The following is a 26,817-nucleotide window of genomic DNA, read 5'->3' as shown; positions in this document are numbered from 1 at the left end:
TAATAATAATAATAATAATAATAATAATAATAATAATAATAATAATAATGAGGAGAATAATAATAATCCCTTTTTAGATTCTTTTCTACAACATTTTATTACAACCAAAAAGAATGACAAAATGTTCCAAAACCATTAATCCTATAAAAAAGGTTTTAATTCTGAAAGGACAAGATGACAAGAGGCAAAATTACTAAATACAAAGATACTATTAGCAGTCCCACAGAGATTAGCTTGGTACAAGAGTGTCAACACAAACTGCATCATCTATCGGTTTGGGAAAAGAAAAAACAAAACAAAAACAAAAAAAAAACAAAGCAGGTATCACATAGTCTTCAAACAAGAATTTAAAACTCAAAAATAAGCAGGTTAAATGATGCCGAAACCTCTATTAAGTTACAATATGGGACAAAAGGTTCCGTTACAGCCTCTTTAATAGTGGACACAGCCGTCTCTCACAACTAAAAGGCAAAAGTAACTGTATGTTACTGTATAGTTACCTATACTTCATAAGGTCAGTGGTTCATGCACATCAGAGACAATCACTGCACATGCAATCATTTCTCAACAGAATCTACTGTAGGCTGTGGAAATAATATTTAACCTGCCCAAATCAAAACCTCTGAGCCTAACTTGTTTCCCTGCTGACAAATTAAAATTATGAACATCACAAGCTTCTTTACAGTTCAGATAATACACTAACCAACAAATCAAACCCTTCAGAATGTACCAAACCAGTAAAAAGAAACACAAAAGTCAAGGTTTAACAATTTGTACATTCTAAAGCTGAACCAGGTTGATGACAAACATCAAGAGTGATTGGAAAATTCACGAGTGAGAGCCGCTCGCTTTCAGGACATCTGTGATGGAGACATCTGGGCCTTCCTCATGGAGCGCAGCGCTTTCTCTCTAAGGTGCTTTTCCAGATCATCCAAGGTGTTTTCCACGTCACTGTCCGATTCCTAAACAACAACAACGCATCATTTACTCAACGACCTATATCCGCTGTTGTACCGAACAGAAATCAGACAGAGGGGAAACTGATGTTACCTTTCTGGAATCTCTGTCCTCCTCTGCAGCCTGGTTCTCCTGTGTGTCTCCAGTCACAGCAGCACTACTGCTCTTCTCCTTCTTATGCTTCTTGTGCTTTTTATGCTTCTTCTCCTTCTTGTGTTTCTTTTCCTTCTTCTTCTTCTTTTTCTTTGCACCGCCGTCAACATCCGAAGTCTGAAAGAGAAACATCAGAACTTGACGACACAGGCATGAAGCATGTTTATATCAACACAAAGTTAAGAGAAGGATTATGGCAACGGTGCTGCAGCTCAGCTTACAGTTAATGCGTTTCTGTTGGAGGAATTTAGAATTTTACAGTTTCAAGTTTTAAAAACACTGAACATATATGATGACATTTCCTTTTAACAATGCTGCAAAAGTTCAACTTCCTGAGGCTATAACTTGCCATGATTGGCGTGCACAGATTTGAACAGTTAGACCATTAACCCCCACCCTTCATTAAAAAAAAAAAAAAAAATTTCAAAAATTATTTTTTTTTATATCTGCGAATAAGCTCAAACCTTGCTTGGAGATCGACTTCCAGAACCGCTGCTGGCTTTCTTGGCTGGTGGTGGAGACGCACTGGCAGAGCGAGACGGGGAGGGGGAGGCGGATGCTTGAGTCGGACGTTTCTGAGCTGCTGGTTCAGGGGAAACAGATCTGGAGGACGCTCTTCTTATAGGCTGAGGGCTTGGAGATGGTCTGAGAGAGATGACACAGGTGACATCAGATAATTGGCACACAAAAATGTCACAGGTAAACAGAAATTGAAACGCTGTTCTGTCTGATACATAAGTGATCCCTACCTCTGGTTGTCACGGCGTTCTGGGGTGCGTGAAACTCTGCGGATGACTTTATTGTGTGGAGGTGACTGCTGTCTGCGCTGGTTAGATGGAGATGTGCTCAAGGTTTCATAGCGCCGTGGGGGGGTTGTGGATCCTCTAACAGCGTGACTGCGGTTTGCAGGGGATGGGGAGAGGCGTCTGGATGCCGCAACAGGGGATCGAGCATCTCTGCTTCGCCGCCCAGGTGGCAGCATGGGGCTCCTCCTGTGTCTGGGTGGAGATGTCGAGGAGGGAGGGGATCGTCTTCTTGGAGGAGGAGAGCTTCTATGTCTGGGGGATCTGGAGGGACGTCGCTTGGTAGCCGGTGAAGAGCGTTTCATTGGCGAGTTAGACATTTTCCTCTTCTGAGAGGGCAAGGGTGAAGGACTGTAGCGACGTTGGATAGGGGGAGAATATCGTCTGGGGGATGGAGATCTACGACGGGGTGGTGGGGAAGGAGACCTGTGAAGCAGGAAATACAACCTTTAGGAAATACTTTAAAATTTGTAAGTAATTCATAAAATTTTAAGTATTTCATAAAAACCACAAGACAGGAACAATGACTCCTGTATGAAACACATGCTATTGCCCAGGAGTCTGTTTGCAACACAGAAGTTTGGAGAGATCGTTTGTCTAAATTTAAAAGGAAACATTCTTATACCTGCGTCTTTGAGGAGGAGAGGGAGATCTGCGACGCCGAGGAGGAGTAGGGGTGCGACGTCTGCGTACTGGAGATGGAGAGCGTCTTTTCCTGCAAGGAAAAAACAAAATCAGAGTCACCAACTTGTGGCCGCCCGCCTCCCATAACTAGACAAGCTGCAGCTTTATTCAAGGTCTGTAAAGACTCAACACATTTGTTATACAGACCTTGAAGGAATTTGGTAATAAAGAATTCACTGGCCAAACTAAAGCAATCACTGGATTAAAATATATATACACACACACACACACAACAGTAAATAACTGCCAGTGACAAAAAAGCTACAAATTCTTAATGTAAAAATTGCGTCACAATCTTTAACTTAGATTTGACTGCAAGTCAGCTTCAGCCACAGTACTGCAAAGCCCAGGGTCGAGACTGGCCCACTGCCAGGCACGAGCACAATGAGCAAGACTTAAAAAAAAAAAAAGATATTAGCTGTTCTATGAACAACACAGACTGTGATCCAGTGCTCTCCAGCTAGTACAGCCTACGTTACTATGTTATGTGGAAAATAAACATCCACTTTTAGGAAGAGCAGCACCCACGCAGCTCCATTTGTGCCACAATATGGATGAAAGTGGGCGGATAGTGATACACTGTACTTAACGTAACACTGTCTGGCCCTGAGTAGGCCTCTGTCGGCACAGAGGAATAAAATTAATACATAAAAACAATATAAGCAAAGCACAAACTATTAAGACTTCGAGGTTAAAGTGAGATAATAAAAGTCAGATAATGTGTAAATACTGTGTTATCTGACCTCGGGGAGGGATCCCTGTGTCGCCTTCGAGGAGACGGTGTACGACTGCGCCTCCTCCTGACCTCACCATTTCTGGCACCTGACCCTCCTGTTGCCCTCTTGGGCACCTCATCTTCTGAGGATGAAGACCCCGTTTCTGAAACCACACAAACAAATGACATCAAGAGCTGCTTCAGCGAAGCCTTGGCAGTATGCGGTCAGGGAAAAAACACCAAGGTTGGGGTTAGGACACAGCTTCAAAAGTCCATGAGACGATGAGTGCAAGATGACATGGACAGACTCGTTAAAGAGAGAGGGGCGGGGGTATGGGAAAAGAAAGAACGGGGATAAAAACGCTTTTAACCTGAAGACGATTGCCGGTTCTGCCTGCGATACTGACGTCGCTGTTGCACCGAATCTGCTGTTGCCCCTTTCTCATTTTTATCCTCCTCTGAAATGCAGAGCATTGAGTGTCCCATCAGTGTTAGCAAAGCCGGAAACAGACTGCCAAGGAAATGCTACAAGTATTACAGAAGACAGACTTATAGCTGTGATGCTTGGTCTGTCATCATGTTACAACATTTATAGTTTCCCCTTGAATTAGCACACAGTTTCTTAACAGTTCTGGTGGCTCAGCTTCACCCTGCAAAGAGATCCTTCAGGTTACACAGACTCAGCCTTCTCAGTGTGGGAGCAAGCCAGAGGCGGAGGCTCGGGAATGCTGAGAATTTCACACAAGTACCCAACTATGTGTTGGTAAATTAAATTTCTCAATGAGAATAATTACAACTAAGCTCTCCAAGTACACAATACGGTGCACAAGCATGACAAGTGAACATGTACATCCTGCTGAAAGCCACAGTAACTGCACAGGGCGCAAAGTGATGAGTTAAAGTGTTAAACAGTCACCATATTTAGAGATCCGTGAGGTGAAAGGCAGCATGGTTCTTTAACACGTTTTACACTTACCTGAGTCGGAGCCTTCAGATGGTCTGGGCTTGACGTTGTCAGGGGGAGAATCAGCCCTTCCTCCTTGTTTTCTCTTAAACCCTGAAAAACAATGCACAGCAAAAATTATATGCACTTGTCACAGATTTATTAAAATTACAGCAACGAGCTTAGAGATACTCATTAAGTTTAACATTGGAATCCAACATTGGTTGTGCAGAAGAAGCATAAAGTCTTCAAATATTTTCATAGGTAAAAATATTTTAATATAATGTACAAAGGAGGAACTGAAGCACACCTGATGATCTGGGTGGGGAAGGAGAGCCCCGGCCCCTTCTAGCTCGTGGAGACTGTGATCGTCTGTTCTTGCCTGTGGGACTAATGGAAGTATCAGGATGATGAACCTGTTTTCGGGGTGGTGTGGTAGATATTCTTTTCACTGCTTTTTTAGGCGAGCGAGAGCCTGATGAGCTGCTACCAGAGGATGAAGCAGAGCGGGAGCGCCTCCTGTAGGACAAAAAAAGGCTTAAAGGCGTCTGTATACCACAGACAACATGAAGTAAAATATTAAATCCATGCCAATACAAAAAAATAAATAAATATGCCGACCTGCGGACGGGGGAACGCCTGGGTCTGTGCCTGGAGCTAGCTGGCGCACGTCTAGGAGGGCTCCTACGACGAGGAGACATTCTCCTTCTGGGACTTTGTCTTCTGCGAGGGGAGTACGATCTGATTGGGTAGAGAATCAGCAGATATAGAAAACTCCTTTACAGACTTTGATTTTTCATAATGAAAGTTTAAGTTAAAGCCACACGTCAAATCACCTAGAGCGCGAGCGGCGTCTGCGAGAACGAGAATGAGAGCGTGAGCGATGGTGTCTTTCCCTCCTCGTGTCCTTCTCCCTTTCTCGTGACCTCGGTCTCTCTTCTTTCTTAAGGGTTTTCTCTGGCGACTGTTCTTTGACTTCATTCACAGAGTCTGCTTTCACTACTTCCACAACTGTCTCACTGCAAAAGAAAAGTATTTAAATGTCTTAAGTTCTAAATAATACCAGTCCAACTAAATGCCCACTTCAAATAAAAGCAAGAATTCCACAAACCAGGTGGAAGAAGCTTCTTGGACGACTGCCTCTGGCACAGCTCTTCCTGAAGTATCTGGTTCTACCGGCTCCTCTGAAGATTTTGTGGACAGCTGCATCAGGGGCGGAGGGGGTGAACTGCCACCAACTGGACTAGCTTGTTTGCGCCTTGGTGAGCGTGAGGGGCTGCGTTTCCTTTCCCGCTTCGCTGGTGACCTCCTCCGTGGTGATGGCGACCTCCTTCGCGGCGATGGTGACCTCGTTTTCCGTCTGGCCAGAGAGACAAATACAAGAGGTTTGCATATTCTACAACGAATTCACAAGCTGTAGTTCCATCTATGGGTCTCAAAATGAAAATAATCGTACCTCCTGGGGCTCTTTGACTGAGCCCGTTCTCTAAGGTCCTTTTCCTTCTTTTCCTCATCCACCTTCTTCAGAGAAGCAAGTTTCTCCTGTTCAATCTGCCAGAAACAGATCAATGAGAGATGAATCATTTTACTCCTATTTTTAAATAATTACTGAGTTCAACATGATATATTTTATAGAGTTTTTTTAACAGAAAGGGGGTCTTATTACTGCAATTTCTCAATACTTATTTTACACCATTATATTCCCGTGTCTGTGCTACAGGTCCCCTCCTACATGTAATTTGTTGAGGAGCAGCTGTGCAAACACAACAAAAGCCACCCCCCCACCCAAAAAAGAAAAAAAGTCTTGTATGACACACTTTCAAAAAAAAGATAAATGGAAAGCCACCAAGCTCAGCGTGATCTTGCCCATCCCCGCTTCCACCATTTAGAAAAACTCACCTGTCTCTGTTTGATTTCCTCTTTCTTCTGTTCCAGAAAAGCTGATGGGATGCCGGCAATGTTCTCCTGGGCGCTCAGCAGCAGGGGCCAGAGGTCCTTCATAAACTCCCGGGCGTTCTTCCCGTTCAGAAAGCCAGTCAGGTTGATCTGCATCATCTTGCTATCCGGGTGCTGCAACACACACACGAAGGGAGGAGAGAAAAAAAAAACGTAGCCATTGAAATACTTGAAGACCAAACAGCAAGGGGGGGTAGGGTCCCACAAACGGGGCTCCCTACCTTCTACTCTTCTATAAATTTATACCTCAGACTATTTAGATAACCATCTTAAAAACATGTAAGACACTGACTAGGCTATTTAACATCCCTGGGTCCAATATTAGACTCAACCTACAAAAATGAGACTGATTTAAATTGTACTCACAAACTCAGGAAACTGAGATTGTGAGCTAGCTGAGGGGAGACACATCTAATGATGTTAAAGAAATAAAATAAACACAGCATGCAATTCTGCTGCCCTAGCTTTACAATCTACCATAACAAAACAGAAAAAGAAGAAAACAAAACCTCCCATAATACAAAGAAATTGTAGTATAATTTGATTTCTTCAGTGCTAGCCCACTACCATACATCCCCTTGGCCGCTACCCACCCCTTGCTTTCCAGTCTCCCCACCGTCTACACTTCAGGAGGTAAACAAACAGCCACAATACAGAGTGCATTAAAACCCAACACTGCAAGTACAGTTCCGGTGTCTTCAGTGAGTCCCGTGGGATCAGTGGGCACGGAGCTCCCTTGGCTTGCTTCCGCCTCCCTACTGCTTGAGACTCAACCACCATGAGCTTAATGTTATATCATTTATCTAAATTGCAAGAGACGAACAAGCAATAATGAGTACACAGTTACACAAAAACTGAGTTTTATTTCAACAACTGATAGAATGATTGTGAGATAGCGTAATCTCATTAACTGTATCAACTGTTTTCCATTATGCAACAGTACCCTTTAAATTTAGCTTAAACAGCCCACCCACTGGCAAGTAAAAGATAAAATAATAAGTAAAAAATAATACACATGTGTGATGCTGGCGACATAAAATATGAAAATACATACATCTGGATTTTCTTAGAATAACGAGCCATAAACGAAGATAAATGGCACTGAAATCAAAACTTGCATTCAAAAAATATACGAGTACACTGACAGCATGGTAATTACAAATACAGAGTATAAATTATCTGAAATGTTTCCTGTTTTATAAAGTATGTCTGTGCAATGGAAGTTACCCAAGTTCCAGACATCTTACATGCTTTGATCTATCAGTGGGACAGAGTAGAGTTTATGGAAAGGAAAACAGCTGGACATAATGCTTAAAATAAAACAGCCTGGAGTGAATGTACACTTTAGTCTACAAAAATAGGATCTACAATATTACAGGTTTACTGTTAAGAGGGGTTTTGTAGAAAATAAGTGAACTTGTACTAACTTAAAACCAAGTTGAAAAGTATTGTTTCTTACGGGCGAAAATCGTGTTTATGCTGACCTCCAGAGGTTGAAGTTCTCAACTTGCTGCAGTGACGTTATAACACTTGTGTTCTTGACACCCTCACATGACTGTTTTGTGTGGTAACAAGTGAAAGCGAAAACACTTCTGACCACACTCAACAGAGTGCAAAAGACAGTAAAAACTTGCAATCAGAGGTGGCCAGTGAGACAATACTTTTCAGTTTTGCGTGATAACCCAATTGGTAGAAAGTACAGAAAATCAGGCTGTTTCAGCCCTTTTATGTCCTGTTTTGAGCCTGTACCTCCTGTTACGTTTAAAGAGAGTTGGGCAGTCTACCGATGGGCTGTCAACACCTACGAAGAATATGATTATGGCATTTTTTTTAATTGATTTATTTTTTTTAGGCGTTTCTTTCACTGACATGATATAGGTGATCCCTGCATATAACTCACCTCAAACCACACACTGCATCATGAAGGGAGAGTTGGGCTCAGTGACTTTGGGCTCAGGAGAGAGCTAATTAGGTGTTGGTGCTATACTTCTGATGCAAGGTATAACATCCATATTGGTTCAGGCCTTTTAAATCATAAATCACATCATCATTAGAAGACTGCTGGATAAAGGCACTTTGTCACATAACAGCAAAACATGGTAATGTCATTATAAATCAGTCTTACACCAACTGTTACTTTTCCCATTCAATCTCAGTTTGACTAGGACGTGTAATTATTTGCTTATATCGTTCTTACTGACTAAGCACTAAGCAATGCCCTTCAATATATGACAGTTCTGAAAGAACAAAAAATAAACACGATTAAAGACATTACCTTCTCCTCAAGCTGGTTAAATATGAACTCTATGACGACGTCATCCTCGAATCCCAAAATCTCAGTGACTCGCTGCGTAATCCAAGGTTTGATGACTTCTAGGTTCACTTTGGTCATGTCCACCTGAGCGTGAAACAGACCGTTAGTGATGAGAAACAGCAGCACCTGTTTATATGCACCTGAACAGATACAAGATATCTTTCATAACGTTTTGTCTCTTCTCTCATCTTAACGGTTTATTTCAACCCTGCACTGCCAGCTCACACTGTTTTATACACAGCTGCTTTAATTCCATCAGATATTTGCGATTCTGTTTTGTAGCCAGATTTAGTAAGTCGTTTTTAACTATTTTTTTTGCTTTGTTATAAATATATTATTATGTAACATGGATTTTCCTGGCTCAAAATGGGCACAAAATGCAATCAGAGCACAAAGCGATTGTGTTATCTGACAAAAACCTGTCCATTTCACTCTGTCTGACGACTAAATAGATTACACACAAATCCCACAAGACAAAACACAGTGATTCATCTATGGCAAGGATTTAAATAAAGAAGAAAAAAAGCTTTACTGTCCTTAAAAGATCTGACTTACATATTTAAAAATCATAAAAGGTAAATTTAAAAACCTTTTTTGTCAAACAAAAGATTTAACATTTTCTCACCACGGATGGCTTTGGGGGGAAAAACGTAGCACAAAGCTTGGCTTTATATTTCTGCATAAATCTATATTTTACTGTATTTATTTTAATTTAACGCAAGATATTCGTTTTGCCATATTACATTTACTTTACCAAATGTATCATTCTACTCTATAAAGCTGTCTGGTTTTATGTTTGTTGTACTTGTCTTAACTTTTAGCTGTTGTACAAAAAAAGTTCCCTTTTGGGATCCAGTTTAATTTTTATCTCGTCGCACCTTAAAATTGTTTTTATCTGACTGACGCTTTATATTAATGGACGTCATGGGTCAGTCGTTATGTTGAAGAACCTGGGATCTTTTGCTTGTTAAGACCAATGTGTAACCATGTGTGGACCATGGAACAACTTAGTGGTCATCAATCCAAAATAATACAAAACTTACACATGCCAGAATTTATCAAAAAAAGCTCATTTTCTTTAGAAGCCACTGGGCAAGTCACATGACTGTGATATGTGATATACAAATAAAAATACAAACAATGCTTAACGTTAATGTAGCAACTGATCACACATTTGGCTCTTTTAAGATCTGCTTTTAAAACGTCATGTGTCAAGTTTTCCTTATAAGTGATAACGTGTTGCAATAATCACTTTTATTCAAATGTGGTGCGCTCTAGATGGCGTCCTACCCTCAACCGCACTGTCACTTCTTTGTGTCTTTTTAAGAAGTTACAGTGACAAAAAAAAGAAGGACTTTAAATCAAAAACTTTTGTGGCTTTCCTTAAATGTTACTCAACTACAGTGGGGCAAAAAAGTATTTAGTCAGCCACCGATTGTGCAAGTTCCCCCACCTAAAATGATGACAGAGGTCAGTAATTTGCACCAGAGGTACACTTCAACTGTGAGAGACAGAATGTGAAAAAAAAAAATCCATGAATCCACATGGTAGGATTTGTAAAGAATTTATTCGTAAATCAGGGTGGAAAATAAGTATTTGGTCAATAACAAAAATACAACTCAATACTTTGTAACATAACCTTTGTTGGCAATAACAGAGGTCAAACGTTTACTATAGGTCTTTACCAGGTTTGCACACACAGTAGCTGGTATTTTGGCCCATTCCTCCATGCAGATCTTCTCGAGAGCAGTGATGTTTTGGGGCTGTCGCCGAGCAACACGGACTTTCAACTCCCGCCACAGATTTTCTATGGGGTTGAGGTCTGGAGACTGGCTAGGCCACTCCAGGACTTTCAAATGCTTCTTACGGAGCCACTCCTTTGTTGCCCGGGCGGTGTGTTTTGGATCATTGTCATGTTGGAAGACCCAGCCTCGTTTCATCTTCAAAGTTCTCACTGATGGAAGGAGGTTTTGGCTCAAAATCTCACGATACATGGCCCCATTCATTCTGTCCTTAACACGGATCAGTCGTCCTGTCCCCTTGGCAGAAAAACAGCCCCATAGCATGATGTTTCCACCCCCATGCTTCACAGTAGGTATGGTGTTCTTGGGATGCAACTCAGTATTCTTCTTCCTCCAAACACGACGAGTTGAGTTTATACCAAAAAGTTCTACTTTGGTTTCATCTGACCACATGACATTCTCCCAATCCTCTGCTGTATCATCCATGTGCTCTCTGGCAAACTTCAGACGGGCCTGGACATGCACTGGCTTCAGCAGCGGAACACGTCTGGCACTGCGGGATTTGATTCCCTGCCGTTGTAGTGTGTTACTGATGGTGACCTTTGTTACTTTGGTCCCAGCTCTCTGCAGGTCATTCACCAGGTCCCCCCGTGTGGTTCTGGGATCTTTGCTCACCGTTCTCATGATCATTTTGACCCCACGGGATGAGATCTTGCGTGGAGCCCCAGATCGAGGGAGATTATCAGTGGTCTTGTATGTCTTCCATTTTCTGATGATTGCTCCCACAGTTGATTTTTTCACACCAAGCTGCTTGCCTATTGTAGATTCACTCTTCCCAGTCTGGTGCAGGTCTACAATACTTTTCCTGGTGTCCTTCGAAAGCTCTTTGGTCTTGGCCATGGCGGAGTTTGGAGTCTGACTGTTTGAGGCTGTGGACAGGTGTCTTTTATACAGATGATGAGTTCAAACAGGTGCCATTCATACAGGTAACGAGTGGGGGACAGAAAAGCTTCTTACAGAAGACGTTACAGGTCTGTGAGAGCCAGAGATTTTCCTTGTTTGAGGTGACCAAATACTTATTTTCCACCCTGATTTACGAATAAATTCTTTACAAATCCTACCATGTGGATTCATGGATTTTTTTTTCACATTCTGTCTCTCACAGTTGAAGTGTACCTCTGGTGCAAATTACTGACCTCTGTCATCATTTTAAGTGGGGGAACTTGCACAATCGGTGGCTGACTAAATACTTTTTTTCCCCACTGTATATTAATTAGTTGTCCACCTGTTACTGACCAGGCAGTCCCCTGCAAAGGATCAAAAACGGCATTTGGGTGGAGACTAAAAATATAAACAAGTTATATATAAATAAAGTTAAAGTAATGACTAATTAACAGAAAAATGAACATTTACCTTTTATTTTTGGCTACCGGATTAAAAAAAAAAAAAAAAAAAACCTGACTTAAGCTCATTAATCACAGGCCTGGTGAGGTGGTGGCCATTAAAATGTCTCTCACAGACACCCTCATACCTGTGGTGTATGAATGTCCAGGCTACACAGATTGCCATAAACTGCCTCAAGTTTGCAGATAACTATTTAACATGATTTTTTTAACAGTTATTTGAGGAAAATAAAATGTAAAAACAAATGTTACCTTTTTGTCCAAACATTCTGCAAATTTCAGCTGCTTCAGCAGTTTCTTCTGCTTGTTGCTGAAGCGGTTGTCCTGCTCCGCACTCGTACCCTGCAGAAATAACAGCCAACATCAGCGGACTCGTGATGATCAGCTTTCATCGGAGATGTCAAATCAGAGAAGAACAGAAACCCGTCTCGAACAGTGTTTTTAGTCTCAAGCTGCACAGCCTCCTCACTATTGGGCCCATGTTAGTTACAGCAGTCTTACTTACCGATAACATTATTAACGAGAGTCAAAGTTTAAGATGGAAAAACATTACGTTGCTCAAGCTAACGTGTCTTAAAATAAATACTTAAGACACGTGTGTTCCCTAGAGCGCCACTTCATGTTCTTTTTAGCTCATCCAACTGAGCCGCAGGCGACACTGACACCAGTCGGTTAGCATTAGCCATGCTAACCACTTGCTTAATCCTCGAAAGCGAACGCACAGGCTAATAATAGGCACAGTCCGAAGGCTACTTTGACTGACAGCGGAGTTGACATTGACAGAATATTAAAAGACACATTAATGTCATTATTCAGCAAACACGGAGGGCTTGCTAAGGCCAGCACAGCAGCAGTCGTGACTAGCTCATGGAGACAGGAGCGATGCACCGCCCGGGCGCCATCTTTAGTTAGCTAGCTAACTTGACTCGTCTATTTCCTGTAAATTTGTCTGTAAAATAACACGTACGGGGTTTTAACGTAAGAAGTTACACACTTTCATAAATTATAAGACAGAAAACATCAATATAGGGAACACGCAACAACTCCCAGAATACACCAAGTGAAGCAGACTAAATGCAAATCCTGAGACTGTTGGCTCCCAGTTGATAGTCGAAGCCCTGACCGCTGTTTAGCTAGCTGCATGGCTCTTCACTGAAGACACATAGGAAACATCCATCCCATAAAACGTATATAGATCTACATGCAGCTAAATAATAATATACCAAATACAAAGATAAAAGTTTGAAGAACTTACGCGGAAGAATCCCGCGTCCATTTTAGGTGAAATGGATCGTAACTTGTGCTGTGGAGAAAGCTGTGTGCTGGTCCGCCGGTGAAATTCAGGGTGACGAGCCGGATGAATGGAGTGCCCCCACAGGAAGCAACAGGTACTGCAGTTACAGTGAGGAGGAGGAAGAAGATTCCGCTCATCACCTGATGCACGAAATATGGCAGACTAGAATGTGCCTCAATATGCAGAGACAGCTTGCACAGATATTATTACAACCCAAACCTTGGTTTAAACTGGTTTTTCTCAAATGTTGTGGATTTAAAAAGGTATTTTGTTTTTATTCATTGTCCATTTAGGGGCTTGTCAAAACCTGAACCTCACCAACCGCCATTCACCAGTAAGAATAAATGCTCAGATAAACAAATGAGAAAAACAAAAAATGATCAAATTAAAGAGCTTCCCATGAAAATTCTGCATTAATATATGCAGCAAAACAAGTGTTATGTTGGAATAAAAAATAAGAGGTAATCTGTCATTTATATCATCACTCTTGTGGTAATTGGGGAAATAATTGAACATTTTTATCAGTTTTTTGTCCTTCAAAGCAACTTCAGTAACATTTTTTTAGTTTGCTTTTGTCAACTGGTGGTCCATTTCCTACAGAATACTAAACATTTGCATGCATCATAATGACGATCATTAAATTAGATTTCTGAAACTGAGACTAATTGCTTTTTCTGTAAGAGAACCAGTTGTGTTTACATGCAGTAATCCCCCAGACTTGTCAACCACGCAATGCTTTTCCAGTCTTATTTTGTCCAAATTTGCTGAGCTTGTGTGACTTGTAGCCTCAGTTTCCTGTTTTTAACTCACCCAGTAGGACTCAGTGTAGTCTTCTGCTGTTGTTACCCATCTGCTACAAGCGTTGATGTGTTGTGTATTCAGAGATGCTTGTCTGCAGACCTTGGTTATAACTTCTTTTGTTTTGTTTTGTTTTGTTTTGTTTAATATACTGTTGCCTTCCTGTTCGCTAGATTTTCACCTGAGCGGCCACTCTCTTGATGTTTTCTCTTTTTTAGACTTCTGTAAATCCTAGAAATGTCTGTGTTGGAAAATCTAGCCAGTCTGAAAATAACAATTTAAAGTGTCTTAAATCATGTTTCTTCCCCAGTCAGATGCTTGGTTTGAACTCCAGCAGACTATCTGGACTGTTTCTACATGCCTTAATCGGTGTGACTGGCTAGTTAGATATTTAGAACAGGTGTACCTAACAAAGTGGCTGGTGATTACCTTAATTTTGTATATGTTACTCAAACAAATTAGAGAATGAAAGCATATGAGACAACTTTAACTATTTCTTAAATAGAAGTTAATTTTTTCATTTTATAGCGTTCTTGTTTTTAAGCTGATCGGGTGTTTTGGATGCAAAAACGACACAGAAAAAAGAAACTTTGGCAGCGTACGGTATTCAATGCTCTTTGGGTAAATAACATTTTTATTATTAAAGGTCTGATTCAAAGTACACAGCATTTTTAATATATTGTTTTCCTAAGTAAATACGGCCTCATTTGATACTGTTACTCATTCATATTTGTAATCACACCGCTGGCAAAAAAGTAAAGGCTTCCTGTTCTGTGCCACGGCAAAGGTAGTGCGGTTGTATGTACTGTGAGTTTCGTTTGATAGCCTATATTATAAAAGAGTGCTTTACAAAACAGCCAGGATACATGATTTTTCATTACAGTCCAAAGTCAACTGAGTCAGTCATTCCAGATGATCCTGGATTCAAAATGTCCAACAGATTTGTTGTTCTACACGTGGAACTTGTCCATATTGTGTTAGATATTGTAACAGACGCTGAAACACGCTCGTGTGCTCATGCATGTGATCAACATCTGAAACTCTTTAAAGCTTAAGAAACGTTTCTGTTCCACCTGAGGCAACATGCCCATGTGTAAAGGGATGCTTATACCATGAGAACAATAAAAACCACAAAGATGAAGAGAAGGTTTGACAGCATCTGATTCCCTGAAAAGACTGAAGTGTGTGTGTGTCTGTGTGTGTGCATGTGTGTGTGTGTGTGTGTGCACACGTGTTTGACATCTCACTTTCCACTGAATATAAAGAGGTTATGACTGAGAATTTCCATTTTACAATCAGTCCCTGGCACGGTGCAGCAATGCTCCAGACAAACAGATGATACTGGTTGACAATTTGTAAAAGTGAAGTAAAACAAAGTGTGCTGTTGGTAAATGTAGACTGAAGAAAAGTCAGTGGTAGGTAGGGCATTGGTTAGTCTTGGTGCAGCAGGTTTTGCTAGCTGACTGGCAAACCCTCGCTGGTCCTCTTGTCTCGGATGGAGCGGAGCATGTCCGACACCAACTCCTCAAGCCCGAAGGCTGGCGCCCAGCCCCAGTCTCTCCTGGCATTGGTGTCATCAAATCTTACAGGCCAGCTGTCTGCTGCAAAAACCAGCAAGGACAATTTAGTTTTATATTGGTTTATTATCAGTCCAACCAGTGGTTTAAAAACAAAAAGATACCATACCAATGGTCTGGCGGACAGTGTCAGGATTGTAGGTGACCTTGAGGTGAGGGAGATGCTTGCGGATTTCTTGGGCCACCTCTTCAGGGGTGAAGCTCATGGCAGCTATGTTGTAGGTGCGCAGTGACAGCTGGCACTCCGGAGCCTGCATGAACTCTACCGTGGCACGGTGGCAGTCAGAGATATGCATCATGGGAAGACGGGTGTCGGGTCGCAGGTAGCACTCATGGTGACCTGTGCTGAGAGCATCATGGAAGATCTGAACAGCGTAGTCTGCGAAGACAGAGGTCCGGAGCACTTAGTCCATGACATCCAATGGATTGGAGTACATTTGCACAACACACACAGGTAATACCTGTAGTTCCACCACCAGGAGGTGTGTTAACTGATATCACTCCAGGGTAACGCAGGCAGCGGAAGTCCAAGCCGTATTTATGATGGAGATACTAAAGAAAGAGAAGCTGATTGAAAATGAAATGGAGTCACAGGCGTCTCTGTAAGCACGTGTACAAAAAACATTTTACCTCCCCCATCAGTTCACCATGCACTTTAGACACGCCGTAGATGGTTCGAGGTCTTTGAACACAGAGGTCAGGGGCCGGGTCACGTGGAGAAGAGGGACCAAATGCCCCAATAGTGCTGGGGACAAAGAGGCGCAAACAGTTCTCTAAGGCCAAGTCCAGCACATTATGTAGGCCTGGATGGGCAGAAAAGAAGAGAGCACGAGTTCAACCCTGATTGTTCCTTAAAACCTGGTTATGTGTAAAGGATGTGCATGTTCAAGCAGACCTGTGATGTTGATCTTTCGTGCCAAAGCCACATTAGCCTCACCCACAGCACTAAGCAGAGCGCTGTAGTGGACCAGCCAAGTGACGCGATTGTTTACAATAAGTTCTCGGAGGTGTTTGTAGTCCAAAACATCAGCGTATACAAACGGGCCTAAAAAACAACAGTGATGCCAGAAAAAAAGTAAAGTAATCGGTAACTTTTAAAGTAATATGCATACTTGAATTAGATTTTACATACCATTGGCGTAAACGTGAGGTGGAGGCTTCTTGATGTCTGACAGGATTACATTGTCCCTTCCATACTGTTTTCTAGACATTAACAAAAGTATGATGATATTTAAACTTCAAACCTTTTAGCAAGTTTCAAGATCTCAGGAATTTCTACAATCTCACCTCAGCATCTGTGCAAGTCCCACACCTAACTGCCCAAGCCCACCTGCAGACAAAGGCAGGCGTTAGCTTTCTACCTGTGCACACAGATAATCTGTATTTGTGGAGGACTGGTAAATCGATAAAAGTCAAATCCATGTTGTTGGTTTTCACTTTCAGATGAATAAAGCTTTTTGTTTGTTGATCCTAGGACAAAAAGTGACAGCAGGCTATTATTCTCCCCACAGTCACCCATTGGCCCTTTTATTTCACTAGCACTGTCTGTACACACTCTATTGTGATGAATCAAAATGGGCTCCCGCTGTTGGAGCAAAGTGAACACAACTCAAAAAACCCTGCAGCACATGTTTGTAGCATTTCACACTGATACTCCAGTAAAACGAATTCTTCATTATCATATTTCTACACTTGATTTGATCTGAAACTGGGGCTCTGCTCGGAAACGATCCGACTCATTCTCTCTCACAACAATTCAGAACAGAGGCAGCGCAGTGAAAGTGGTAGAAAACAACGGCAGCTTCCCAGGCTCAGTGTTTGGGCAACTGTGGAAAAGTCCTTTCCTGAATACATCGACGTCACACACAAGCAACTATTGTGCGTTAATGATGGATGGAAATTTGCATCACCTGTGATGAGCACGCGCACGTTTTCCTGAGGAGATGGGGGGCTGGCGTCCTGGCTGTTCCACCTGCTCATCTCCCTGGAGGTGGAACTGAAGCTGCGGCCGGGCCAGCTCCGCGACCTGCTGAGACAGCCTCGGCAAAACAGGCCCAGCACCGCCGCAGAGGGCACACAGACCCGCACACCCGGTTTCATGTCCAGGAGCAGTCCTTGACAAAGTTACACCAAACTTAAGCAGAGCAAATATATTACACCAAACCCTTTAAAATCTCTCGAATGACACCTGGACACAAACAAGATGTTTCGAAATGTTTTAAAAAAGGGGGAAATGTATTACCTGTGTCCTTATGATTCAGAAAAAGAATCCCAGGCAGATGATTCTTGTTCCACAAGCAGCAGATGTAACAGTGAATTCACAACTAGTCCACTAAACTAATCTATAAAATAAGAGCTGATAAGACAGCATTTAGGGGTGAGAATCAAAAAGATTACCAGCCCATTGGTCACCGTTTCAGTTCACCCAGTCAAGCTGGATAAATAAGCAGGTGCGTTAAGTCATGCTGGGCTATGTGGTTCTTCTCCACTTTGTGTAATCACCAGGGCTTGTGGCTCCTGACTGAGCAGCACTACAGTCTCCAGCGTGCAAAGCAACGTGTGTGCAAACATGCTGACTTGCTGTGCACAGGGATTTGCATTGTGAAGAGTGTTTAGCTGAGCTTAACAGGACTGGGAGGTGTGTCTGTTATACAGCTGACTTCTATTCATAATATTTATGAGTGAATACATATCATGAAATCATTATTCCTTTGCAATTATGCTAAACACTGGAAAAATAACAAAGCTTTGGCAAGTTTTGTCCTCTGTATTTAACAGCTCCAGAGTTCTGAAGGAATCACTTAGACATGTTGGTGAAATATGCCTGTTCATAGTGATGCATGGGGAGCTGTAAAGGTACTCCTGCTTCAGTCTAGTAAATGTAAATCTATAGTCATAAGGCAGTCAGGCTATCTTAGCATACAGGTTAGAAAAGAGAAATCAGAGTAACATCAATCATTATTTAACACAATATGGGATAAATATATATGAAAATGCTAGACCGAAACACAAGCCTAGTGTATTAAAATAACACAAGCACCACATTTTTTGTAAGAAAACTTTTATGCAAGTGTAAAAAATACTGTACATTAAAACACATTAGGCATTGCATATTGTTAACATTCATCAGGTTCATCTTCTCTAATTCACACAAGGTAGGATCACAAAGTTCTGCAACTCTGTCAATAAAAAGCACCTAATTTAAATTTAGCTGATCTTTCTCTCAAGTTTGTGTCACCTCCGGACCGCTGCGGTTTTAAGATCCTGTCTAAATATAAAGCATCGAGGACGCCAGCCATTTCTGTTTGTTCTGCTAAACTGGTCTGAGTCTGACTGAGGTAGGAGGGACACTTCATATACTCTATACTGTTACGTCTTTACTGCCGTTTTGAAGGCAAGTCTTCACACGTCTTCAAAAAGACTAAGATTTTCCACTGCGGTAAACAGAGCTGAGTGGTTGGACAGCTTCACTGTTGGTGATTTTTCCTTCTTTGAAAAACATTTTAGTTACAATTCAGTGTGCCATTTTCCTGCTTAACATATCTAACAATGGGTATCCACAGCTTTGTGAAACAGGTGAATTTAGACATGTATCCAAAATCTAACGGTTTTGTCCAAGTCAGTCTAATCCTCATCGAATTCTTCTGCCCCCTGCACATTTCTGAATGTGATGCGTGTTGGAACACATCTAAAATCGTGAGCCTACAACTTGAATATCATTCTAAGGGAGGAACATGAAGATCGTCTTGCCTTTTCAACGCACTCACACTCCTCACCTGACTGGAACACTGTGGAGTCTGCTGTTTGGTCTGGTACACTGTCCTCTTCACAGGTAAGTATCTTTAATAAAAGCTGGATCATATTGGCATAGACGTTTTTAAATCCATGGTGTGCAATAAGACTGGGACTCCCAGGTTCAGAGTGATCTACAAGTTTCAGCCAGGGCGAAAACAGTCCAGAAGTGCCCAGCGGGCAACCTTGAAGGCGACAGGTCAAATCAAAATCAGGTATTTTGTTTTAACTCCTTGGAACCATGTGATCCCACCTCATTCACACGAACGAGGCATCAGCTGCGTGCTAACTTCCCCCACTCAATGACCATGTTCCTGATTTCCTCCTGAGCCTCTTCAAGGTGACGAACCTGCTGGGTCCACCTCAAAAAATAGCCTGAGGGTCAGACAGCGGGGCAGAGTGAGCACCAACACTTAAACTAAACTAAAGTGGTAACAACATAAGCTCAGAACAGCAACACTGCAATTACATTAAAGGCTAAAAAAGATGAGGTCTGAAAACAAGTGCAGGGCAAAGCTCACCTTTCCAGAGCTGCAGGGACTGAGGATGAACTGAGGGCCAGATTGCTAGCTCAGTGCGTTCATACAGGGGGTTAGAGTAGTAATCCCTCTCCGTGGGCCTTAGCAGAGCCCGGAACAAGCAGTGAGTCCTTTCCTTTACTTCCAAGGCACACCTGATTGAAGGGCAAACAAAGTGTGAATCTTAGTTTGAAATGAAGACACTCGGCAGCAATCTTTAAATATGTAGAAAAAACTGACCTTTCCTGATCACTGTTACACAGAAAGGTGCCATAATCCGAGGCATAAACCTCAGTCGCCAGTCGCAAGAGCAGCGCCTCAGAGAAGCCCAGAGCCAAGGGAAACTGCCGCCAAAGCTGCCACACGCAGTCCAGCAGCAGCAGGAACACCGGAGACTCCTGCTGGAGACGAGCATGGGAGTAAGCTGAGTGAGCGCATCGCTGCTGGAACGGGTGTCCTGCCTGCAAACACACAAACACATGTCAGCTTTTAGGATCTAATTTTGTGGCAACAGATAGGCTCAGTCCTGTAGTCGCTGGGTGTGCTTCTATTTTTAAAAGCTCACGGCTTGTTTGGACACTCGTGTCAGAAGTAGACAGAGATCCCCGATGTTACAATGCATTTCTTTGGATTCTCGACAACATTTATGGGAGCAAATCAAGAAAAAAAGACATTTAAAATTCTTCGTAATCCTCCCCAACTTAAAACCTGGCACGCGCCTGTATCCACTCTCTCTCCAGCAGTCCCAAGAAGCCCTCCACTGTGCGGCAGCATGGATCCATGATGAGCTGAGCCAGAGTGCTGATGAGCAAAGAGCAATCTGTCCCTTCAGAGCCGTGAACAAGAACAGAATGGCCATCCCTGGAAGAAACAACACTCATTAACATGTACAAGAAAAACAAACCTGTGTGTAAGGAAGACAGTTATGGCCTTCTTTCTGTTTCTTCAAGATTTAAAACAAGTGGTTGTTGACTTGCCCTCACTTCCTTGTGTCTACATTCAATTCAATTCAATTTTACTTATAGAGCGCCAAATCAAAACAACAGTCACCTCAAGGCGCTTTGTACTGTAAGGTAGACCCTACAATAATACATACAGAGAAAAGCCAAACAATCACATGACCCCCTATGAGCAAGCACTTTGGCGACAGTGGGAAGGAAAAACTCCCTTTTAACAGGAAGAAACCTCCAACAGAACCAGGCTGAGGGAGGGGCGGGGCCATCTGCTGTGATTGGTTGAGGAGAGAGAAGAAAAACAGGATAAAGACATAATGTGGAAGAGAGAAAGAGACTAATAACAAGTATTATTCAGTGCAGAGAGGTCTATTAACACAGTGAGTGAAGAAGAAAAGCCCAGTGCATCATGGGAATCCCCCAGCAGCTTACACCTATTGCAGCATAACTAAGGGAGAATTCAGGGTCACCTGATCCAGCCCTAACTATATGCTTTAGCAAAAAGGAAAGTTTAAAGACTAAGCTTAGAGTTAGAGCAGTCAAGGCAGATAGCTGCCTGTCCCTAATCCTGATTATGCCCGAGCTCTGTTCCTGTTAAAAGTAATTTCTTCCTCCCCACTGTCACAAAGTGCTGATCCTCGGTGGGTTTTCTCTCTAATATTATAGAGTCTTTACAATAAAAAGCACATTGAGATGGGAGTTGCTGTAAATTGGTACTTTCCAGATAAAATTGAATTAGTCACAAGATATTACCATAAAGTTTTCCAAGTCATAAGAGTGTGGGTGTTATTCATACCTCTCCACACACTCCACCAGCAGGCCGGCAGTAGAAAGAGCATTTTGGACGTGCGACAGCCACTTTGAATTCTCCAGCTTACTGAGCCAGCGGTCCATGTTGTTGGACTCGTCACCACAAGCCTCCACCAGTTTAATTAGGCTCTCCTGGAGAGCTTTACCCCTGCACACATATGAGGCAGTGTGTAGCAAAGCAAGTTTGACAAATCAGTATTAGCAGACAGTCAGCAAACACACCTTTCCATCTGTCTGTGAAATCTCTTCCAGCGGTCGTAGAACGATTTAGACTCAAACCCTCCACCTGTCATCCTGGCCTGTTGAGCCTGCTGCATGGAGCGAGTGTCAATTATGTAGCCTTTGTCCGAACCCTCAATCACAGCCTGGAGGAGCAGCTCATCTTCCTTGCAGCGCTTCCTATTGGCTCCTAGCAGCGGCTGACTGCTGCGCATGATGACCTACAACATTTTTCATCCTGTTAACAATGTTCAGTCAAATGTGTAGCCTTAACCATAACAGTTTTTTTAATTTGGGACTTTAAATTCTTTTATTTTCGTGTGATTGCTTTGATTTTGGCTCTCTTGTATTTTGTATCATTATCGAATGAGTTTCTCTATGGCTTCCTGGTTTCAAGTGTTGCAGTTTTCTGACAGTTTTCTTCTGTTCACTGGTTTTATGAGTGTTAGTTTCACTCTCTTTCCTCTGAGTACTGGTCTATCCTCCTGTGTCAAGCTCACCATGTTCAGCAAATCAGTTCTTTTATTTTGGTAGTCAGCTATATTTTATCCTGTGTCTTGATTCTCTTCACCCGTGTCTTGTCCTCAGCCGTTCCCACTTCCTTCGACTATATATTGTCCCCCTGTCTCCCCTGTGTTAGTCGTTGGATTGTTTGTTTCCTCGGATGTTTTCTGTTCATGTTTGGACTTTTTGGACATTTTATATTGCTTTTAGCCATTCTGCCACAAACCGTGACACTAAAAGTGAACACTAAATCACCTCACCATGCCGTTCTTCTTGTGGTAGTAGCAGAGAACAGGGAAACGTCCTCCCTGTCTGAATTTGGCTGCTTTTTTCAGCGTGTCGTCGTCTATGCTTTTTGGGACGATGACTGCCGGAGGGTAGGAGGGACAAACCGAGTAATCTCTGTTCACGGTGCTCAGTCTCCACTTCTCATACTGAAAAAAAGTGAGAGAGAGAAGGCGATAAAGGAAAATGTGAGCTTTAGTATCAAGTAACCTGTTATTATTCATGCTAACCTCCCGGTTGCTAAAGTCACAGGGGACTCTTTGAGCTGAGCTGGACTGGGAGTAGTCCAGTTCATAGGTGAGGAAAGTCCCGTTATTTTTATTTTGCATAAAGCGTGTGCTTATGCTCCAAGCTAATCCTTAGTGGATCTTTAAGTAATAACAACTGCCCTACTATGGCTTATTTGATTTCTTAGTAAGAGATTAAGAAAAATAAAAGACCATGACTACTGCTGGACAGACTGTTTTCCAGTTGATGAACTCAGGGATGATTTTAGGGAGATCTGAACCTTTCTTCATGTCCAGACTGCAGGATCACTCCTGTGTGGCCTCTTTTAGGGACATGTTTTCTCAGTAGTACCCACACCTGATTAGGTGCAGTCCTGAAAACCCAAATTGTGGAACTTGATTCTAATCGGTTAACCTCATGAATAGGTACCATTTCCTCAATATAACAAATAAAAATGTACTCTAACCAGCTGGTTACTTAAGCATAAGTACTGTAAACAGTAGCTCGGCTCTCTCCCAAGTAAAGAAAGCTTCTTTTCAAAGACCTCTACTGAATATCTGCTTTCCTTAATGTGCACAAAACCTAACGTGGGGCATGTCTCTTTTTAAGTCTTTTTAAGTCTTTTTGGCACTGTGAGGTTGGTGACCAGAGGAGCCTGCCTATAAAAACAGGTAAAATAAAAAAAATACAGCATAGTAATCAGTGAGCTTCAGAAATGTTGCTTCTGAAGCTCACTGATTCTTATCCTTGCAGGGCGCCAGATCAGCTGTTTACAGCTACTTCTAATGTTTTTGTAAACTAAGCTAAACTAAAGTCCTTCTGGAAGCCACTCAGCAACTATCCTAAAACATCCCTGCACTCTTATTTGAAACATCACAATGACATAAATCCATAGAAACCGTGCATCAAATCACCGGTCTGCGCCAAAGTAAGGTGTCACGCTTCTTTCACCATCATTGCTGTTGAAGAATTCTCCTATAATGTATCAGGCTAAGCTAAATCACTATAGCTCTGTTTGCCTTACCGCTATAACAACTTTCTCACTTTTCTTAATTTTATCAAAGAAACTTAATCATCAAGTTCCCTAAATTGTAAAAGGTATTCTTAAAAACTCTGTAAGAATGGTTGAAGCTCGTAGTTTATAACTACACAGAACAGCTCAGCTCCTGTCGTGATGGAAAGAGTCGGTGGGAGAGAAATAATTGGGACTTGCAAATTCCAGCCACTTTATCATGGGTGAAAAACACTACTCAGGCTGGTCTGGTTAAAAGCACAGATATCCTACATGTTCTGGGAATTTTGTGTCTGTAAAACACATGCAAAAATGCTGCCCTCAGCTGCGACCCTTCACCATAGCAACATGCCATTCCCACGGGAAGACGTTGGTGTGTTATACATGAATTCAAGCTGTGTGCAACACATTCTGAAGTTAAGGGGAAAACAAATGAAAGCTAAGCAAGAAGGATATCCTGAATCCCGACCCCTACACTTCCCTGGCATTTTCCTGTCATGTGGTTGTAGGGACATTATTGGAAAATGTTACCTGAAAAATGTCTGTATCTACAAGTATTAAATTATCTACAGCAGAAAACAAGCATACAGAGTTTTATATGTTGCTTACAAGTTCCTTCATCTGACTGTAGTGCATTTCAGGAGATGAGAGACCCCACTGTTCCGGCAGGCTGAGATCAACAGGTCGGTAAAAGAAAGGGTACATTGCGGACACGCAGTCCAGACAGGACAGTGTCTGCAGAAAGTTAAAGAGAGATTACCGATACATGCAAAGAAGTGAAAAACATATGCAGAAAAATAGCAGGCTACTCTAAGACCAACAGTTATTTTCTTGTGCCTGTGTCTGGCCTGTGTGTTTCAGGTTGCATTAGTTGTGTACCTCGATAGAGTGTGCAATGTTGAGACACTGTTCCATGCCTGGGATGTCAAGCTGGAGCACACGCAGATCTTTACACTTCATCGTAATTGTTCCAGATGAACCAGACATCCTACACACACACACACACACACACACACACACACACACACACACATATATGATTCTTATACAAAAGAAAACATGCACCCCCTCTGAAGAGGGGGTGCAGAGCCCCATTTATTGCCTATGGCGGTGCATGAGGCTCGACTTGCAGCAGAAAAAGTGGGCAAAACGAGTCAGGTAGGTTGTGTGTGTGTGTGTGTGTGTGTGTGTGTGGGGGGGGGGGGGTGGCAATACCTAACAAAAGGTTTCAGAGAGCTACGAAGAAAAAAAGCTGTTAGTTGCAAGCAGTACACAGCTCTGAGCATGTGGAGGGTGGCAAACGGAAAAAAACGTTGCATTAATCTTGTTGGGAAATGTTACTTCTTCAGAATTGCATCAAGAGCAACACACAGCATGACATGGCAACACAGAGGATGTCCAACCTTTCACTGTGGCTTGCATTAGAGAAGAAGCCGGAATAGCCCGTAAGGTTTTCCACACTGGTTAAAAAAGATTTGAGGAAGGAATGAGAGATCAGAGGAATTACCGGCAAGTTCACACCGTTTCGTGTTGATTAGTGTGATTACTGGTTTGATCATGCGAGTTATAATCATAATAAATAAGTTCTAAGAATCACAAGTCCACCATCAAATATTTAATCATCAATTTAATCAATTAAAAAATAATCGAGATAGAGAAAAGTGCGACATTGTTCTTGCAGGATACTCGTTACTTTTCTTAATAAGACACGTTTTTGATCTGGTTCCTTATCACCTTTCTGACCTCAATCCTCCCTCACCTTTTCTCAATGGCATCGATGTTCCTAAGGAGCAATAAAACCTGCCGGGAGTCACTCTCCTCCCTGTCCGAGAAGAGCAGGTGGTGGCCGGTGATGCACAGGGTTCCTCTGCTCGGGGGTTGCAGCGGCTGTCGGAGCACAACATCCTCCACATTGGCCGTCTTAATGTGCTCAGCAAACTCCATCAGCTCCCCTTCAAACACCCAAAGTCCGTCTGCAGAACTTTGTTTCTGTTCTTTCTAAACTACAGAAGTGGCCGAGCACCTCAATCACGTCCTCGCCTCTCTTGTAAGAAAACGAAAGCGGGCTTCCTCCTCTGCACGCACAGCTGGTTGGGCAGCGTTGCAGCCGCGCTCTGTTTGATTGGCGATAAGAAGTCTATAAATAGAAGAAGCTTCATATTTTCCTGAACATTGTCGTCCTCTTATGTGGCTACACCTCTGCACACACAGCTGGCTAAGCTTAACTGCCGTGGGAGTGGAAAATGTGCTGCTTTAGGCGACAAAAGGCGGAAGTCTACGTTTCCTGAGACAGTGAGTGAGAAGTGACACTTATCACAACTTGTGCGCACTGCAGAGAGGGGGGGGGGGGGGGGGGGGAGCCACTGTGAAGTACCTGTAGTATATTAGGTTGTCACTAGATGGCGCCATACTCAAGCACAAAAAATCGTCAATCACAACTCATCTGCCAAGTTGGCTTTTGCTGTGTGTAACTGTTGAAATCTGTCAGCTACAAAATATTGACACAGTATCACTTTGCTGGTATTACGATGCATTACAGTGTGAACAAGTGTAGCTGGTACTGAACCTACAACTTTCAGCTTTGACTAGTTTCATTATATTTTGCAATTTGAGCTGTTTTGCATTAAATAAAGTCACCTGTAAAATATATAAATAAGTATCTAGCCTTATTGTAAAGAGTAAACGTAACGTAATAGAGTACATAGTATCAGCGCACCCACGTGTGGGCTATTGAACCAAGTGGAAAATATGATGCTTTGTCCTATCCCATCCATCCATTTAAACACACATTTTGCCCCAGGGAATATAATTCATGCAGCATAAACCACAATAATAAAAACAGGAACACTGATGCAAGAAAACACACCACAAACAAGTTTTAAAATGAAAGAAAAAAGTGACCAACATAGGCCTAAAATAACTAGTTTAGATATGCATCCAGTAAGTTTTATATGCAGTCATGGTGGGTTCCACCTCCATGATTCAGAAGCTTGTAGAAGTACCTCTGGCAGTTTTCTGTTTGACTTTATCGATGTGTCACATCATTGTGGAAGAGTTTTTAGCCCCGCTCGTCTTTACAGCATTGCTTCAGCTCATTGAGGTTTGCAGGAATTCATTCATGCTCAGCTCTTTTCAGTCAGGTTGAGTTTTGTACTTT

At 42.3% G+C, this 26,817-nt stretch overlaps 3 protein-coding genes across 6 annotated transcripts; all 3 read right to left on the bottom strand.

The window, feature by feature from the left end:
• Window positions 1–139: 139 nt before the first annotated feature.
• srrm1 (serine/arginine repetitive matrix 1) lies at window positions 140–13,058 on the bottom strand. 2 transcript variants are annotated; one of them, XM_005922309.3, is made up of 17 exons: window positions 12,926–13,058; window positions 11,923–12,012; window positions 8,487–8,609; window positions 6,155–6,325; window positions 5,712–5,806; window positions 5,367–5,615; window positions 5,092–5,274; window positions 4,877–4,996; window positions 4,566–4,774; window positions 4,289–4,369; window positions 3,684–3,770; window positions 3,341–3,476; window positions 2,539–2,628; window positions 1,860–2,339; window positions 1,575–1,755; window positions 1,051–1,227; window positions 140–962 (listed from the first exon to the last, which is right to left on the bottom strand). In XM_005922309.3, exons 1-17 carry the CDS (start codon window positions 12,944–12,946, stop codon window positions 852–854), a joined length of 2,604 nt encoding a protein of 867 aa, XP_005922371.1. In that variant the 5' UTR covers window positions 12,947–13,058; the 3' UTR covers window positions 140–851. The 2 variants fall into 2 exon arrangements, with proteins under 2 accessions (XP_005922371.1, XP_005922373.1); XM_005922311.3 differs by lacking the exons at window positions 8,487–8,609; window positions 11,923–12,012; window positions 12,926–13,058 and adding an exon at window positions 8,112–8,292.
• Window positions 13,059–14,346: 1,288 nt separating this feature from the next.
• On the bottom strand, window positions 14,347–18,127 carry tdh2 (L-threonine dehydrogenase 2). 2 transcript variants are annotated; one of them, XM_042220805.1, is made up of 9 exons: window positions 17,582–18,127; window positions 17,250–17,473; window positions 16,627–16,669; window positions 16,472–16,542; window positions 16,235–16,384; window positions 15,970–16,142; window positions 15,801–15,891; window positions 15,449–15,718; window positions 14,347–15,363 (listed from the first exon to the last, which is right to left on the bottom strand). In XM_042220805.1, the coding sequence occupies exons 2-9, from the start codon at window positions 17,437–17,439 to the stop codon at window positions 15,218–15,220; spliced, it is 1,134 nt and encodes a 377-aa protein (XP_042076739.1). In that variant the 5' UTR covers window positions 17,440–17,473; window positions 17,582–18,127; the 3' UTR covers window positions 14,347–15,217. The 2 variants fall into 2 exon arrangements, with proteins under 2 accessions (XP_042076739.1, XP_005922374.1); XM_005922312.3 differs by having other exon boundaries at window positions 14,348–15,363; window positions 17,250–17,453.
• A 289-nt stretch (window positions 18,128–18,416) lies between these two features.
• Window positions 18,417–25,945, bottom strand: zgc:154055 (uncharacterized protein LOC556036 homolog). Of its 2 annotated transcripts, XM_005922314.3 has the most exons (11): window positions 25,420–25,945; window positions 25,064–25,120; window positions 24,540–24,648; window positions 24,270–24,395; window positions 22,396–22,569; window positions 21,635–21,852; window positions 21,399–21,560; window positions 20,369–20,510; window positions 19,890–20,110; window positions 19,653–19,804; window positions 18,417–19,506 (listed from the first exon to the last, which is right to left on the bottom strand). In XM_005922314.3, exons 1-11 carry the CDS (start codon window positions 25,602–25,604, stop codon window positions 19,406–19,408), a joined length of 1,647 nt encoding a protein of 548 aa, XP_005922376.1. In that variant the 5' UTR covers window positions 25,605–25,945; the 3' UTR covers window positions 18,417–19,405. The 2 variants fall into 2 exon arrangements, with proteins under 2 accessions (XP_005922376.1, XP_005922377.1); XM_005922315.3 differs by lacking the exon at window positions 25,064–25,120.
• Window positions 25,946–26,817: the final 872 nt, after the last annotated feature.

Source organism: Haplochromis burtoni, unplaced genomic scaffold (assembly GCF_018398535.1).
Source record: "Haplochromis burtoni strain Fernald_Lab_line unplaced genomic scaffold, NCSU_Asbu1 Contig_55, whole genome shotgun sequence".
Taxonomy (NCBI): domain Eukaryota; kingdom Metazoa; phylum Chordata; class Actinopteri; order Cichliformes; family Cichlidae; genus Haplochromis; species Haplochromis burtoni.
The sequence above is the reverse complement of the archived record's forward strand: the minus strand, read 5'-3'. Positions and strand labels throughout refer to the sequence as shown.